General features: G+C 42.4%; 1 protein-coding gene across 1 annotated transcript in view; it reads right to left on the bottom strand.

Moving 5' to 3' along the window:
- The window catches only part of ADAMTS12 (ADAM metallopeptidase with thrombospondin type 1 motif 12), a 678211-nt gene that overhangs the window by 53010 nt on the left and 606501 nt on the right, over positions 1 to 18700 (bottom strand). The window contains exons 20-21 of the mRNA XM_077462890.1: positions 12405 to 12557; positions 7430 to 7603 (exon numbers count right to left, since the gene is read on the bottom strand). Of these exons, the coding sequence (XP_077319016.1) occupies positions 7430 to 7603; positions 12405 to 12557 (327 nt within the window). The remainder of the gene's footprint in view (positions 1 to 7429; positions 7604 to 12404; positions 12558 to 18700) is intronic.

Below are 18700 nucleotides of genomic sequence, written 5' to 3'. Positions count from 1 at the left end.
GCAGGAGAAAAAATTCCTTCCTGATATCCCGAGAGGGAATCAGATATTTTCTAGATCAACTTTACCTATTAATGTTAGTATCTAGTTACACCCTTTCGGGTGGATTGTTTGCTGCCCCCCCAAAAATATACCACCAGCCGCCAATGTCCAGTTATGTTGTGTACATTTAGGAAAGAATCCAGGCCTTTTTTAAAGCAATCTACTGAGCTGGACAGAGCCAGCTCTTGAGGGAGTCTTTACGTATTATTATTATTACTATTATACAGGGTGTATGCAGCGCCAACAGTTTACACAGCGCTTTACAATATAAAAGTGAGACAATACAGTTATATTACAATAAAATACAGAAGAGCTTACAATCTAATAGGGTGGGGCAGGTGGTACAAAAGGTTGTAACTGTGGGGAATGAGCTGATGGAAGTAAAAGATTAGTTGGAGACATAATAGGCTTTCCTGAAGAGATGAGTTTTTAGGGATCGCCTGAAGGGAGCAAGAGTAGGGGATAGCTGGACCGGTGGAGGTAGTGAGTTCCCGAGGATGGGAGAGGCTCTGGAGAAATCTTGGAGATGAGCATGGGAGGAGGAGACGAGAGAGCTTGAGAGTAGGAGGTCTCGAGAAGAGTGGAGAGGATGATTTGGGTGATATTTGGAGACAAGGTTGGTGATGTAGCTTGGGCCAGAGTTATGAATGGCTTTGTATGTTGTGGTTAGTATTTTGAATTTAATTTGCTGGGTGAATGGAAGCCAGTGTAGAGATTGGAGGAGAGGGCTGGCAGACGCTGACTGGTTGGTAAGGTGGATAAGTATGGCAGCAGCATTCATGATAGACTGAAGAGGGGATAGCCTATAGATAGGCAGGACAATGAGAAGGGAGTTGCAATAGTCAAGGCGAGAGATAACAAGGGAATGAATGAGGAGCTTGGTGGTTTCATTTGTTAGAAAGGGGCGAATTTTTGAGATGTTACGGAGGTGAATTCTACAAACTTTTGATAACGATTGGACTTGGGGTTGAAATGACAAGCCAGAGTCTAGGATTACACCTAGTACCCTGGAGTGAGGGGAGGGACTGATAGTTGCCTCGGTAATTTTGATGGAAAGGTCAGGGAGGGGGGGAATATTATTAGCTCAGTTTTAGAGAGATTTAGTTTAAGGAAGTGGTGCAACATCCATGCTGATATGTCAGTTAGTAAGTTAGTAATGCAAGAGGAGACTGAAGGAGTGAGGTGAGGAGTAGACAGATAGATTTGGGTGTCATTGGCGTATAAGTGGTAATGGAAGCCGTATTTGAATTGTCCAATAAAGCTTTGGTAATAAAGCCAGGAAACGGATTGGTTTCTTTGCAGAGCTGCACCAGATTTCACACTCTCCAGTTTTGTTTCACACTCTCCAGATTTGTACGTCATGTCCACCATCCAGGGGGTACTTAACAGGGGATGTGGTCCCTTTCAAAAGCCTGGTTGTATCCACGATTACAATCATTTCATGGAGGGAGGGATGGATTTAAACAATCAAATGCTACAGCCCTATTTATCAACACAAAAGGCCCTCTTGTAGAATAAAAAAGTTGAAATTTACTTTTTCCATATGGCCATTTTTAACGCATATTTCACCTATCAAAAGTCCCAACACCTTCCTCAAATTTATCAAAGAAATTGTCACTACCATGATCTACCAGAAAGGATCCCCCAGAAAGCATTTGGTCCAATTGCATCAGCAGACTTTATGAGCGACATTTCCCTGACAATATTCCTCCAACAGAAACCAGAAGAAGACGTCAAAAAAGGATCTTGAAAAGACACCGATTTTCAGTATCCCTAATGTCCCTCCCAACCAGGCCTATGCATCGGAGAATGCTTCAAACATTATCACACTTCCCTAAAATATTAGTCGATATTTCTAACAGCCTGCCATTTTCCCATTTTCAATATCTGTGCTGATTATTTGCCTGCTGACTCAACCAACCATCCAACCTGTTTATCGACAATGCCTCTGCCTGCCGCCTGCATTGTTTACCCACCACATTTCTGCCTTCCTCCTGAACTGACCCTGGATTGTTTATTGACTATGCCTCTGTCTGCCTTCTGGATTATCAACCATGTTTCTGCATGTTTTTTGCCTGCCGCTTGGACTGATCTTTCATCCTGGTACTGTAGTAGAGGGATTCAAGATAATACAGGGGTCTCACATATGTGAGGGGCTTCAGAATAGTGTTTTGTGTAGAGAAAACAATTTTTTGGTTTTCTCTGGGTTTTGCAATTCCCAGAACAGGGTCTAGAGACCGGAGGCTTTAAAGAGATTTGGGTGGGAGAAGCCTCTACCCCCGTCCTCATTCTTTCCTGACCGAGGCCCTAAGCTTGATGTTCCTGCCTGCTGCCTGGGCCAATACTTTGGCTATGCTAATCATATCTTTGTTTGCTGCCTGTAATGACCCAGAACTTTATGGATCATGTTCCTCCCTGCTGCCTGGACCAATATTGTGGCTGTGCTGATCTTGCATTATCTTTGCATGCACTGACCCAGGACTTTTTATGGATCATTTGCCTGTTGCCTGGACCAATACTTTGGCTGTACTGACACTATCTCTGCCTGCTGTCTGTACTGACTATAGACAGTATTCCTACCTGCTGTCTGGACGATCTTTTCGCTGCTGCTAACCATGTCCCTGCCTGCTACCTGGACCAATGCTTTGGCTGTGCTGACATTATCTCTGCCTGTACTGACTATGCACAGTATTCTTGCCTGCTGCATGGATGATCCTTTTGCTGTCACTGACCATGTCCCTGCCTGCTACCTGGACCTGCCTGCTACCTGGACCTCTCTGGACCACTGCAATACTAAAACCACAGCTAATCTTTTGTTTACCCTTTGCTCAGCAGAATGTATTTTGGCATGTAATTAGTATGTACATGCTATGTGTTAGAAATATGAAGGGCCTTCAAAAATGTGATAGGTTGTCAGGCATTTAAATGTGTAATTCATGTCCCTAGAACACCTGAAGGTGCTCCTTGGATGTTGGGCCTCTGTATGTGGCCAGGCTAAAAGCCTCACACATGTGGTATCGCCATACTCAGGAGGCGACTTTGTGTAAAAAAAATACGTTTACATCTTCTTTCCACATATTCCAAAACCTTGTGGAAAAAAAATAACATGTTTAAAAGACTCATAATGCCTAATAGAATATACATTGGGGTATTTGCTTTCCAAAATGGCGTCATTTTATGGGCGTTTATATTGTCCTGCTGCTCCAGAGCCTTCAAAAGTGTGATAGGTAGTCAAGAAATTTCGATGTGTAATTTATGCTCCTAGAACACCTAAAGGTGCTACTTGGATGTTTGGCCTCTGTATGTGGCCAAGCTGTGTAAAAGTCTCACACGTGCTATTGCCATACTCAGGAGGAGTAGCAGAATGTATTTTGGAGTGTAATTTAGTAAGTATGCATATGTTTTGTGTGAGAAATAACTTAATATGACAATTTTGTGTCTCTGTTGTGCGACCCACTGGGCTCTCCTTCTTCCTGGCATGCAGAATCTCTTTTCCTGTGGGAAAGACATCAATTTTACATCCCAACAATGGATGCCCTAAACAAAAGAACAAACAGGGAATTCTTCCATGTATGCCCTAATAATCTACACAATGAAGACCTTAGAAGACCTTAGATGAGTGGAAAGGTAAATATAAGACTTGGGAATAGTGCTGGTGAGAAGGTCACTTAACCACTTCCACACTAAGATATACGTCCTTATTTTGAAGAGGAATATCGTTGTTATGGCAGCAGCTAGCTGCCATAACCCCGGTATCCTCTTCTTCAGCCAGCAGTACACTTTCTGATAAGAGTGGTCTCTGCAGAGGATTCAACGCAACATCACTTTTATCGGCGGCGGGCGAGGGGCCCTGCTCCTGCTGCGCTCCGGTGCCCTCCTTCGCTTACCAGAGCCATCGGCAGTGGCGAACAGATCTTTTTCACCCTTGCTGGGCATGGAGACGAGTGAGGGGAAGATGGCCCCCACTCGTCTCCATAACATTGCAGGGTGGAGGCGACGTCAAAATGTCACTTCCGCCCATAGCTCTTAAAGAACCATTTTTAAAAAATACATTTTAATTAAAATCTTTTTGACCCCAGATCTCATATTTAAGAGGTCCTGTCATGCTTTTTTTCTATTACAAGGGAAGTTTACATTCCTTGTAATATGAATAAAAGTGACAATTTTTTATTTAAAAAAAGAATAAAAGGTCAAATAAATAAGAATTTTTTATTTTTATTTTTTAAATGCGACCCGTCCTGCCAAGCTCGCTTGCAGAAACGTACGTATATATGAGTAGCGCCCGCATAAAAAAACGGTATTCAAACCACACATATTGGTATTGCCGTGATCGGTAGAGTAAGAGCAATTATTCTAGCCCTAGACCTTCTCTGTAACTTAAAACATGCAACCTGTAGAATTTTTTAAACATTGCCTATGGTGATTTTTAAGGGTAAAAGTTTGTTGCCATTCCAGGAGCGGGCCCAATTTTGAAGTGTGACATGTTGGGTATCAATTTACTCGGCATAACATTATCTTTCACAATATAAAAAAAAAATGGGCTAACTTTACTGTTGTCTTATTTTTTTATTCAAAAAAGCGCTGTACAAATACGGTGTGACAGAAAGTATTGCAACAACCGCCATGTTCGAGAAAAAAAATAATGTTTGTGGGTTCTAAGTAATTTTCTAGCAAAAAAACAGTTTTTAACTTATAAACAACAAATCTCAAAAAGAGGCTCGATCTTAAGTGGTTAAGGAATAATGATAGGGATGGGACAGTATCTGTGTTTGCTGTTATGTATACATAGGCTCTCTCTTCCATTATCGCCATAATAATCCTCTTATGATGGTTTCATTATGTCCGAGACATGTCTCAATGATCTGTGTGCTATTTTGATTGGCTAAAGTGAAAAGCAGTTTTGAAGCATGCTGTGTTGTATTTCTTCATGTTTAACTCGCAATTACTTTTTCTCCATTATGGCGTTATTTCCCAGCAGGAGAGCCCTAAGTAGCTTTCGTAGAATGAATAAATCGCAACCTAATCTAGTTGTTGCTCTTTGTGTGTCCAGTCATTTAATTTTGCTCACCGCACAATTCATAGATCGACCTGCCGTCTTCCCAGAATCCAGATAATTATTAATACATTACAGATATGCGGTATGAAGATTATCAAGCTGAATCACAAAGGAGAACTGTGTATCTATGTTCTGGGTTGTTGCTGTTCAGCTTTCAGTGTCAGTTTTATATACCCCCACTCAAAACTGTTAAAGTGAACCTCTACTCAAACAGTTGGAACAGATAAATAAAAAAGTAAAATGACTACAATTCTTTTCCAGGAGAAAATATTGCTTGTGGCACCCTCCAGTGATGCTCTCCTAAAACCAAAAGATGATTGCTGCTGAAGGGGAGGATTAGCAAATGTAAGTTCTGATCCCCCCCTTCAACACGCCTAGGCTTTTTGTCATGTGACCAGCAGTGGATGGACCTGGAGGAAGGTTTTATCTAGTAAACGGAAGTATTTCAGCACCTATGTTTCAATCTTAATAAGAAAGTTAATATTGATTTTGATAAACATTTGAGTACAGTAGAGGTCCACAGTAAAGGCCTACCAATTATCAGTATAAAATGAGCTATCAAATTTTCCATTACAGGCAAAAATAACTGTTTTCACAGCCACTTGATTAAAAGCCTGTTCATGTATGTTTATCAACACGAGTTGCTAATTTTTGGAGGGCGTCATCAGTTGAGCTTTATCTGTGCATCAAAATTACACATGGACTAATGTTTTAAAAAAATGCAATACATCGCAATGCAGCTATCTATACAGTCTACACTGTAAAGATGTACATCTACATAAATACCTAGATTGTTTCATTAGATTTTCTTGCAGGGATATTTTTACAGGCACATAAGCTGCCCTAGGTGACCTAGTAAATTCTGGAGAAATCTTGAGGCATTTTGCTTTTATCCAGGGTCATGATGTCATCATGGCACACTCAAAATTACATCATCATTATCTGCATTAACCCATCCATTAAGGCAAACGGGCACTGTTAACCCTGTCCATTGCCGCCTCCCCAATTCATGCGCACGGCCCCTTTCAGGACATTGGCGCATGAATTCCAATGGAGAGGGGCTGTTTTTTTGAAGCACTGATTAGAGCTAGAGCAGGGGTCTCAAACTGGCAGCCCTCTAGCTGTTGCATCATGCCTCTGATTGTGGGAGTCATGCTTAAAACTGTCAGCCTTGAAAAGCCTCATGGGACTTGTAGTTTCACAACAGCTGGAGGGCCACCAGTTTGAGATCCCTGAGCTAGAGGCTCTAATAGGCTTCAATATATGGTGGGCTGAATATTCGCTGTTGTAACACTGATCCTCTTCCCAGCCAATCACAAAGCGGGTCTTGACACCAGTCACCCGATTGGCTGAAAGGACAGGCGAGCCTATTGGACGCCTAGGAGGAGAAGTTGAGGTGGGGAAGAGCTGGAAGCCGTTATGGAGGAGAGGACTCGGAAGCCAAGCAGCTACACCATGCAACCTGCTACCTGCCACAATGTGGTACATTTTTTGTGGCCCAGCCAAAAGAAAAAAAACAAACACCAGCCGCCACTGTTAACCACTGAAAGCTATATGCTCACATTCTTTGTTGACCAAAGTAAAATCCCTCTACTGGGGTTACATTTATTGCCTAGAAGAACATCTCGATTCTTGATTTACTGGTACTAACCTGGCCTACAATATGTAAATAAGCTTACTTCTTATTTTTTTCTTTACTTCTGTGAACAATGGAAAAATGTATGTGTAGCTAATACCTCTGCAGGGAACTGCCACCTCTTGGTCTTTGCTACCTATAGGCACAAACTGACCTAAGCTGTATTTTTTTAAACCAGTTTAGGCGAATTTAGAAGAGTTTGAAGTTTGAGCATTTATTTTATTGCCCAGAATTTAAATTTATTCTGGCCATTGAAATAAATAAATGCTGAAGTGCTAAACTTGTCTAGCGTTTAGGTGCTTTTAACAAAGTTAACAGTGTTTTTTTTGGTCAAAATTTCCTCTCCTGAATGCGATTTTAGGGTGTTCCAAAAACATCTTCTAAACTCCCCTGCTAAACTCCTCTGCTACTAAACTGCTAAAAATTGACACATAGGATAACATTAGGGGAGTTCAAGGGGAGAAAAAAAAGGCCTAAACTCACAAAATGCTGTGTTTTTTTTTAATTTTTCTTGCACCTGATAAAGTATTCTTTACGAAGTGAAGCTTCACCACATTCACTAAGTTCTGAGGAAAATGAGTTCAATGTGCAGTGTGCATGAGGCTTTACTGTGCTCAAAAGTACATCTAAGCCCTGTCGCAGTCAACATGTACTTTTATTACTGATCCATTTGTAATAAGACAGTATTGGTACTCTACCTCGCTCCAAGGTTTGGCAAGCCACGACAAGCAAGGCTCAGGGTTACAGGAAATGTTCTGCTCAGGGTTGTATCCTGGGGATTGGCAATGAAATGGTCTCAGAGGCCGATTTTCTCGTGTATCCATGCATTGTACTTCCCTGGTCATGAATCCACCACCGCAGTTTGTGGAACACTGTGCACCGAAAGAGAAAAGATGATTACTGTGACTATTTGTATTTGAACATAGATATTTCTGTTTCTACAGTTCTATTGTAAAGGTGACAACCTTTGTTCTGTGGAGCCGTAGATAGAGTTCCATTAAAAGTTACTAGGGGTCTCTTGAGCAGTGGCAGATTGATCTACTATCTGAAGGTTCCTGCATAGGTTTGGAACCAACGTCACTTCGCAGAGCTATTTGCATGGGCCCAGTGGATTCTCTCCCCTGGTTTCTCAGGGAAGTAACTGTAGCACTACCCCTCCCCCCCCCCCCCCCCCCGCAGGGGCCGCTAGTAACTGGTTCTCCTACTCCTGCACAGCCTGGCAATAAACATTCACGAGAAGTCAGTCCCTTGGCTTGGTTTGTTTTTCTGCTTTATTAGGGGTACAACTCGAATGGGGTAAAGGGAAATATGTATCAAAGAACAACAGCAAAAAGGGGACAACTTCCTTCTTCTGTACAAAAAGATCCTGAACTGCTTTCTTTCCTTTCCTCACACAGTCCTTAGTAGATTAGTAGCAAAAGCCCATTACAGCTCTCAGCCCTTCTTGGAAATAGCACAAAAAATATGAGGCAACTGCATGTAGGAGTGTATCTTCTCCATGTGTAGGACTTCTCCCAGCTACACTTCTTGCAGGCAATACCAGCCTTCCTGGCAATGTAATAAAAGGATTAAGTACAATGCTGTCCTTTAGAAAGTTTGCTATCTGTGGCAGTCTCTCCCCTTGAAAATCACTGGGTGTGCTGATGTACTCACTCTGTCCTCTTTGCTCCCACTGCTCTCAGGGAAGATACTGCTAAATGGATCTTCCAGAGCCAGCCCAAGCCCAGCCTGGGGCTGGGGTCTCCCCTAGACCTAGGAGACCCCTCCTAGGCCACTGAGCACTCCATATTCCACCCTGCTAGCATGGCTCATTCATACTTAAAGGCTCACTCAACTACCCTGCCAGGACATTACACCTGGGGATTGGTCACATTCTCTCAAGTATGCAGATCAGCCCTCCTGGCCTCCACCCACTAACTTATAGACATTTCTCCAAACTTCCAGACTTAGGGGGAGGTACCAGATACTTGCCTGTATGAGTCATCCAGCATGACCTGCATTAAACCCTGACCCAGATTCCAGACTCACACTTACCATGAGTCATAAATTTGCCTGAACTAAACTAATAGCACACTAGAGGTTGCTATTCTTCCCACTATAAAGTATTCTTACTATTGACTCCCAATGTACTGGAGTATTCTTCCAACTGACCCTCAATGTAATGGGGTATGCTTTCCACTGACTTACAATGTAACAAGATATTCTTCCCACTGACAGCTAGGGTCATGGGTTATTCTTCCCTTTGTCCCCCAACATAGTTGGATATTCTTCCCACTGCCCTCCAATGTAATGGGGTATGTTTTACCCTGACCCACAAAGTAATAACAATTTATTTCTATTTTTTATTTATAATAGCTACAGCTTCCTGATCACGCTATTGTAGCATGAACTATAGATGCAAAAATAGGTGTTAACATGTTCTTCCATGGTAAAAAGTTAAGTAAAGCTGAAATATAATATATACTGTAGGGGTAGATTTAATAAAGAAAATGGACTGTGCACTTTGCACATGCAGTTGAGCTTGTTTTCCCCAAAGCTTATTGAATGTGGTGAAGCTCTACTGATTTTCATCATGCAATTATATGTAAGCAAAATGCTGTGTTTTTTTAAAATTTTCCTTGCACCTGATAGAGTATTCTTTACAAAGTGAAGCTTCACCACATTCACTAAGTTCTGAGGAAAATGAGTTCAACTGCACTTGCAAAGTGCACAGTCTATTTGCCTTTAGTAAATCAACCCCAGAATATGTACGCAATATTACCAAAATTATCGGGATGTCTGCTTGACATGCACATGAACTTTAATGGCATCCCAGTCTAAGTCCATAGGGTTCAGTATTGAGTTGGCCCACCCTTTGCAGCTATATCAGCCTCAACTCATCTGGGAGAAGCTTATTTGTGAGGTCAGGCACTGATGTGGTTAAGAAGTCCTGACTCACAGTCTCCACTCTAATTAATCTCAAATGTGTCCTATTGGGTTGAGGTCAGGACTCTAGGTAGGTCAGTCAAGTTCCTCCACCCCAAACTCGCTCATCCATGTCTTTATGGACCTTGATTTGTGCACTGGTCCAAATCATTTGGTGGAGGGGGGATTATATGTGTGGTTGTTTTTCAGGGGTTGGGCTTGGCCCTATAGTTCCAGTGAAGGAGACTCTTAAGGCGTCAGCATACCAAGACATTTGGACAATTTCATGCTCCCAAATTTGTGGGAACAGTTTGGGGATGGCCCCTTCCTGTTCCAACATGACTGCGCACCAGTGCACAAAGCAAGGTTCATAAAGACATATGTGAGCGAGTTTGGGGTGGAGGAACAAATGCACTTCTGGTAGAATGGTCAAACTATCCCATAGACACACTCCTAACCCTTGTGGACAGCCTTCCCAGAAGAATTTAAGCTGTTATAGTTGCAAAGGGTGAGCCAACTTAATCTCGAACCCTATGACTAAGACTGGGATTACATTAAAGTTCATGTGCATGTAAAGGCAGGCATCCCAATACTTTTGGTAATATAGTGTATATCTGATCTTTTTATTTCGTTTTAGAAAGGGAAAGGGCAAGCAACTCTGTTGGTTTAGTTTTGCTACATGTGTCTCCACTGTGGTGGATATACAATCCCTCTATTAGTCCTGGTGACTTTTGTTACTAAGACAAAAAAGTGATAGGAAATTTCTTAAAATTTTCACCAGAACAGAAGGTGTGGGAGGATCTTCCAGTGGGGACACTGGTTCCAATAACAACTGCCTAAGATTAGCTTTCCCCTTACTTCTGTATTTCCAGGTAAGGAAGTGAACGAATATCTCCCTGATGAGACAGAAAAATAAAATACAAAAAACTGACGGGGTTGTAGGTATAACCAACTCTATACACATACAGTACTTTATAGGGAAACTATAATTTTACACAGTTCCACTTAAGGAAAATATTTTTTTCATATTTTTACATAAATTTATAAAAACTATTTTTTCTCCCTCTTCAATCCCTCCTCTCAGCTCAGCCTGAAGTGCACTGTAGCTTCTGTAATAAAAACATAGAGGTTCGAAGAGAGTTTTCACTCTTCATGGACAATGTATATGAAAAACAAAAGTTAAAAAATGAACGCTAAAGGCAGTTAGAGATAAAAAATGTCTACATTTGGACTTTAATCCTCACTTATTAAAGCGGGATTCCACCCTAAAGTGCAACCTCCGCTGATCGGATCCCTCCCCCCCTCCGGTGTCACAATTGACACCTTTCAGGGGGGAGGGGGGTGGAGATACCTGTCAAAGACAGGTATTTACACCCACTTCCGGGCATAGACTCCCGTGGGAGTCTATGCCTCTTCCTGCCCTGCCGTGCTGTCTGCTGGGACACACACGGGTCCCAGTGACAGCGCGGAGATTTCCTATTGCACGGCGCGGCTCGCGCATGCGCAGTAGGGAACCGGGAAGTGAAGCCGATTCGCTTCACTTCCTGATTCCCTCACCTAGAATGGTGGCGACAGCAGCCGAGAGCCGAGCGATCGATCGGCCTCGGCTGCCGGCATCGCTGGAACCCGGGACAGGTGAGTGTCCATTTATTAAAAGTCAGCAGCTGTAGTATTTATAGCTGCTGGCTTTTAATATTTATTTTTTTTGGTGGAATCCCTCTTTAACCACTTCCCATCCGCTCGATAGCAGTTTTACTGCTACAGGATGGCTCTTCTGTGCAGAACCACGTATATATATCATTCTGCACTTCCGCCTGCAGGGGGCGTGCCGCAGGTGGACTGCTTCTGCTGTAAATATTCACAGCAGAAGGCGATCTGCGGATGCCGGTAACTCAATGTCCTCCGGCACCCACTGATCATTGGTAATACACATGCAACTGGGATCTGCCTATGTAAACAAGGCAGATCACCCGTCTGACGGGGGAAAGGGATGGATTCTGTATTCCTGAAAAGCAGGAACTAGAATTCATCTCCTCCCCTAGTAAAAATAGCACATACAGTACACATAAACACTGGCTAGGCACACAGTTAACCATTTGATTACCCTAGATGTTTAACCCCTTCCTAGCCAGTACCATTAGTACAGGGTTTGTGGATATTTTTAGCAAAGTGTCAGTTAGTGTCTTATTGTTCGACCCAATATCGCAGTCCCACTATAAGTCACTGATTGCCGCCATTACTAGTATATATAAAAGAAAAAAATACATAAATATATCCCATAGTTTTAAGATGCTAAAACGTTTGTGTAAACCAATCAATATACGCTTATTGGGATTTTTGTTTTTAACAAAAACATGTAGCAGAATGCATATTGGCCTAAATTTATGAAAATGAATTTGATGCTTTTTATAGCAGAAAGTAAAAAATATATTTTTTTTTTCAAAATTGTCTGCCTTTTTTTTTTTATAGTGCAAAAATTAAAAAACGCAGAGGTGATCAAATACCACCAACAGAAAGCTCTATTTGTGGGGGAAAAATATTAAATACATTTTATTTGGGTACAGCGTCATATGACCTGAATTAGTAACACAGTGCCGTATTGCAAAAAAATGGCCTGGTTATGAAGAGGGGTAAATCTTCTGGAGGTCAAGTGGTTAAACAAAACTCAACATGCACACATATACAAACTCTTTTACGTGCACATATACAGTATAAACTTGTATAATTCCCCAAAATTGTATATCCATCTTTTAAGACTGTAATATTTACCTTGCTCCAGTTTCCAGTTCTCCAGCTCGCACATGGGCGCAAGTGACATCTTCTTGCAGGGTCAGGCTTTTTAATGTGTCTGCAGTCTTCTTCCGTTTCTGTGCTGCATTCAACGTTTCTCCAAAAAGCCCCAAGACCACAGGTTGTGGAACACTGCGGGGACAGAGGATCCATCAATCAGTCACATCACACTGCAGCAAACAATGCAAACATTTCAACATAGATTAACTTACTCTACATAATATTACTATTTATTTCAGTCATTTATATAGCACCAACAACTAACTCAATGCTTTACATATTGTACTTTTACAACAGTACCTGCCCTCAAGGAGCTTACAATCTAAGGTTCCTATCTTATATGCATACATACACATGCACACACATACTATGGCCGATTTATGCAAAAGCCAATTAACCTGTCAGCGTGTATTTGGAACATGGAAGAAAACCAGAGTTCCCTGCAGGAAACCCATGCAAGCACACAGGGAACATGCTGAGGACCCCAGTGCTGCGAAGCAGAAGTTCTGACCAATGAGTTGAAGCCATGCTCGTACAGTGAAACATTTTAATCCTTATTTTCAAAGTGGGAAGCATCGGCCAGTGTTAATTTTGGCAGTGAATTTCGATTTCGTTTTAGTCTTAGCCCTTGTACACACGGTCGGTGATTCAGACGGAATGTGTCCTATCGGAACGTTTTGTCGGATAATCCAACTGTGTGTGGTCTCCATTGGACTGTTTCCGTCTGAGTATCCGACGGACCAAGTGCCATCCATGCTCATGTTTTCCAACTTGTCCGTAAAATTTTCCGACAAAAATAGTCCGATCATGTGTAGCCTACCCCGACGGACAAAGTGCCACCCATGCTCAGATCAAATTCCTAGACCAAAGCTATTGGCTACTAGCCTGAACGTAGTCCCATTGTAACGAAATAACGTCATCACGTTATGTACAATCGGATTTTCCGACAACTTTGTCCGACCGTGTGTATGCAACAGTTTTGGACAAAATCCGTCGGACAAAATCCAACGGATTTGGTTGTCAGAATGTTCGACCATGTGTACAAGGGCTTAGTCTTAGGACTAAGATGGCATTTTAGTTTTAGTCCCATTTTAGTCTTCTGCAATTGTTTTAGTTTTAGTCGTATTTAGTAGACTAAATCTCCAGTACATTTTAGTTGATTAAAACTCATTTTAGTTGTCTAAAATCGAATGCGTGTAATTAAATTGTAATGCATTAGTTAACATTTCTTTACAATTTTCAAACTCATTATATACTGCTGGAGTGAAAAATCAAAGATGTTATTATTTATAGTATTGCGATATGAACATGCACTGCAGACCAGTGTTCATTTTGAATTCAAATTTCAATTTAGTATTAGTCTTTTCACTAAAATGGCATTTTAGTTTTTGTCCCATTTTAGTCTTTTGACTAAAATTCCATTTTAGTTTTAGTTGCATTTTTGTCATCTCCATTGTTTTAGTTTTAATCGTATTTTAGTCATTTTAGTTGACTAAATTAACACTGGCATCGGCACTATACAATTACACAAAGTGATCATTCAAATTTTCAGGGCTCTTCATTGGCCTCTAGACTAGCTCCAAATGGCCTGGCCCTCAACCCAAACACAACATTCTGAACATGTAATTGGACATGCGAATGGGCCATTAATAGGCACCCCAAAGTCACCTCCTTTTAACAGGGAGATAAGATCAGCTAACTTGTATATGGAAAATTTTATATCTATATATATATATATATATATATATATATATATATATATATATATATATATATATATATACACTATAGATAGATAGACATTTCTTTTCTTTTCTTTTATTTTTATTTTTTTATCAATAACTTTTTATTGAAAGATATTTCACATACAGTTGAAGTGCAATGGTCTTTCAACCAACAAGGCAAAGAAAAACTTTCACCTTGAAATTACATGGCTATGCAAGTTTTCCAAGTTCGTGTTCACTATCTATCTGCTTTCCATGTTTTATTGTACACTTCTCAAGGCTGTTCAGATCAGGTTATATAAACAACTAATGATAATGCTGTTAAACATACCATCCAGCTGGTGTAGTAAGTGGGTACATAGGTCCCTAAAGGGCACCCAAAAAAAGGGAAAAAAGAAAAAGGGAGGCAGAAAAAAAAGGGGGATGGGGGGGAAAGAGGGGGGCATGGGGGGGGAAAGGAAGGCTCGGCCAATCTCAACCAGTACCTGATTCCGGACTGGTAGGTTCCTCCCGGTGGTGCCATAGTTCCCAAACCAGGTTGTACTTGTCCAGGCGGTCCTGCATCCATGCTGTCATCTTCTCCATTATCTCTACTTCTCTGATCCTAGCATACAGCGCTCCCTCTGGAGGAGGGAAGTGGCTCTTCCAGTTCAATGCCACTAGGCAGCAAGCTGCCGTGAGGACATGCCTAACTAGTTTCCCCTGTGGGGCTGGGATTTTCAGAGGCGACAGCCCCAGCAGGAAAAATTTAGGGGTGAAGGGGATCTCCCTCTCAAGGAGGTGAGTCAGGAGTTGCCAAACTGAATCCCAGTAAGGTACTATCAAAGGGCATGCCCAGTAAACATGGTACAGTGTTCCCCTGGCTCCCAGGCATCTCCAGCAATGGTTGGAACTGGTCGCGTGGATGGCATGGAGTACGTCAGGGGTCATGTACCAGAAATAGAGTATCTTATAAATATTTTCTTTATAGAGCATGCATATCGAAGTCTTGGATGCCTGGATCCATATGACCTTCCTTTGGTCTACGTGTATCTCCTCACCCAGTGCCTTTTCCCATTTAATCATATATTTATGCTTGCCCATGGAAACTTCGGGCCTGTCATTCAGTATTTTGTAGATGTCCGAGATCAGACCTTTTTGAGCCGAGCCTGTGAGGATGAGGTTTTCAAAGGGGGTTGGAGTGGAGAATTGCAGATTCGGCGCAAATGTTAAGGCATAATGTTGGATTTGGAGATACCCGTAGAAAACCTGCTTCGGGAGATCAAATTTGGACTGTAGTTCTGCAAAGGAACGCAGTTTACGGGTGCAAGGATCGACCAGATGTCCATAATGGAAAAGATTTCTGGTGGTCCAAGGGGAGGACTTCCGATGGGTCAGACTATCTGGCATTTTGGGGTTACAGGCAAAGGAGGTCAGGAGCGAGCTCTCCGATGACAGTTTATGTTGACGTGACAATGTGCGCCAGAGCTTCTGTAGCAGCGCCATCGGGCCTAGAAGTCGTGCGGGTTCCACCTCCACATTCGCATTCCACAATAAATTGTTGGGATGTATTGGGGCTAGCCATAACTTCTCTATTGCGGTCCATTTATTATATGAATGAAGCGTAAACCAAGAAGTTATCGCCCTCAGTTGTGCTGCCTGATAGTACTTAATGAGGGTAGGGAAGGCCAGGCCGCCATCCAGTTGGACCGCCTGCAATACAGAGCGTGGGATCCTATGCCTCCTGTAGTTCCAGGTGTATTTCAGTAAGTTAGCTTGTAGTTGGTTCAGTTGGCCATAGGGGACTGGTATAGGTAGGGTCTGGAAGAGGTATAATAGTTTCGGGAGGATCATCATCTTTACGGACGCAATCCTCCCGAGCAATGAGATATGGTGTTTTTTCCACTGTTGGAGGAGGGTTCTTATGTTATGGAGGAGGGGGTGAAAGTTTTCTTGATACAGGGTGGAATACTGCGGGGTGATATAAATTCCCAGGTATTTTAGTGCCTTAGTTCTTCAGCTGTAAGGGAAATTGGCTGAGAGATGTGCTACCTCCCCTACCGGGGTGTTAATTGGGAGGGCCTCCGACTTAGAAGTATTTATTTTATAGCCCAATAGAGCCCCATAGCATTCCAGTTCCGCGTGAAGAATAGGGAGGGATGTTCTAGGCTGTGTCAGTGGGAGAATGATGGCGTCCACAAACAGGGAAATTTTAAACTCTCTGTCCCCTTAATGTCTGGGGTTTTCCAGATTGTGGCTGCCAGAGGCTCGACATGAAGTGCAAAAAGCAGGGGCGATAGCGGACTCCCCTGTCTAGTGCCTATTTTTTTTTTTACATTTTTTATTTAGAGGATTTGCATCAGTTAACAAAAGAATACATAACTGTATAAGGTAGATTTTCAGTTGAAAGTAAACAGTAAAGTCCAGGAGTTTAGGATATGCTGCAAAATAGGAACCTATGTCTCGGAAACCTCAATGCTCAGGCATTCTAGATGTACAAAAGTCAGATAAGGCTATAAGTGTTTTAATCTGAGCATATCCAAAAGTTTTTCTGTTAGTATAGTATAGAGAGAAAATAGGAAAAAGAAAGAAGAGGGGGGAAGTGGGAAGAAAGAGGAGGAGGAGGGGGAAAAGAAAAAAAAGGGGGGGAAGAAGGGGTAGGAGAAGGTTACCACTGGGGGAGCCACAAAAAAATAGGTCAGGGCCATGACTTAGTGAAGAGCACAGGCCAAAACATTGTTTGGATCGGACGTATTGCAAGTATTCCTCAGAGAAGCGAAAAAGACTCCAATAGAACCATCTGGTCTTATGCTCTTTAGTTTTGTCACAGAGGGTCAAGGTAACGTCTTCCAGTTGCTCGATATCATTCCCCCTTGCGAGCCATTGTGTAACTGTCGGGGCAGATTGTTGTTTCCACATACCAGGGATGCAAACTTAAGCTGCGTTTATCAGGTGCTTAAGCAGAGGTTTGTAAGTAAATGTCGGTAAATTTGTGGATAAGTCGTAGCACAGGTTGCCAGAAAATGCAGAGCTTAGGACACTATCAGAAAATGTGTAAGCCCTTGTACACACGGTCGGAGATTCTGATGGAATGTGTCTGATCGGACCATTTTGTCGGATATTCCGACTGTGTGTGGTCTCCATCGGACTGTTTCCGTCGGAGTATCCGATGGACCAAGTTTTCCAACTTGTTGGCAAAATTTTCAGACAAAATGCTCCGATCGGACATACTCCGATCATGTGTAGAGAATTCCAAGTGCCAAGCATGCTCAGATCAAATTCCTACATCAAAGCTATTGGCTACTAGTCTGATGATAGTCCCGTTGTAACGAAATAACGCCATCACGTTCTGAGCGATCGCATTTTCCGACAACTTTGTCCGACCGTGTGTATGCAACAGTTTCGGACAAAATCCGTCGGACAAAATCCGACGGATTTGGTTGTCGGAATGTCCGACCGTGTGTACAAGGGCTAAGAGTGACTTTGGACGAACCACATCACCAGCATTGATCGCTCTGTTGAGGAAACAACTTGTCAAGGAGTGATGGAGTTCTATACCAATGTGTCATTAACTTGTATGTGGTTTCCTGGTATCTTCTACAGAGGGATGATTTATGTACAAAAAAATAGCTCCTTTTGTGGGCCAGAGAATATCACCCCTAGTTTCCTTTCGCATTTAGCAAGGAAGGGAGGGGGTCGGAACAAGCATGAAGTTCCAGGTGATATTTGTAAGAAGTAGAAAGAGATCCTCGAATTGGGTCCCTTCCTAGACATAGCTCTTCAAATGCATGCAATTCTCTGGGGAACACTGTATGTTTTGGCAAAGATTGAAAGAAATGGGACAACTGGAGTGCCCTCCATTGAGGCAGCAAAGAGGTGGACGAACTGAGGAACAAAGTCCTCATTGCAAGCCAGCCATTGGTACCCAGGAGTTGAGAGGCATGCATTGGGCCTTGAGGTGATAATGAGCTGAATTATGGATCAGTGAGTCTGTGAAGAAATCCCGGATGTCCTATTACGGACATCATAGGCGAGGTGAAGCTCTCCAACTAATCCAATTTAAAAAATCTACCTATTTTGGCTAAGACAGGGCCTATTAGTGGGTGACTGGTAAGGTGAGATACATATTGTTTACCTGCCTACAGCATCTCTGCAAGTGGTGCGCCCGCCGCCTCCTGTTCCAACATGAACCAAAGTTTAAGAGTTTGGTGTCTGCACCAGTCCACTACTCTAGTCATCTGGACTGCTGTGTAGTATAGCGCTGGGTCAGGAAATCCTATACCACCTTTTAGTTTAGGCGGGGGTGTTTACCGTGCCAAACAAACTGTATGAACGCTTCTGTAGCAAGTATAGCAGCCTGGGCATAACATTCATCTTCAACTTTTGGAGGTTAATCTTAAAGTTAGATAACAAACTGTATTGTTTCAGTTCTAGTAATAGGTAAGGTAGAGAAATAAGGGGGCTACTGACATAGAACAGGAGGTCGTCAGCATAAGCTGCAACCTTGTGGTGGCAATTTCCCGATAACACACCCTGAATGGAACTATTATGTCTGACGTGCTGGGGGAACGC

Source organism: Lithobates pipiens, unplaced genomic scaffold, assembly GCF_037356315.1.
Source record: "Lithobates pipiens isolate NorthernLeopardFrog02 unplaced genomic scaffold, aLitPip1_a1.2 Scaffold_3, whole genome shotgun sequence".
Taxonomy (NCBI): domain Eukaryota; kingdom Metazoa; phylum Chordata; class Amphibia; order Anura; family Ranidae; genus Lithobates; species Lithobates pipiens.
The sequence above is the reverse complement of the archived record's forward strand: the minus strand, read 5'-3'. Positions and strand labels throughout refer to the sequence as shown.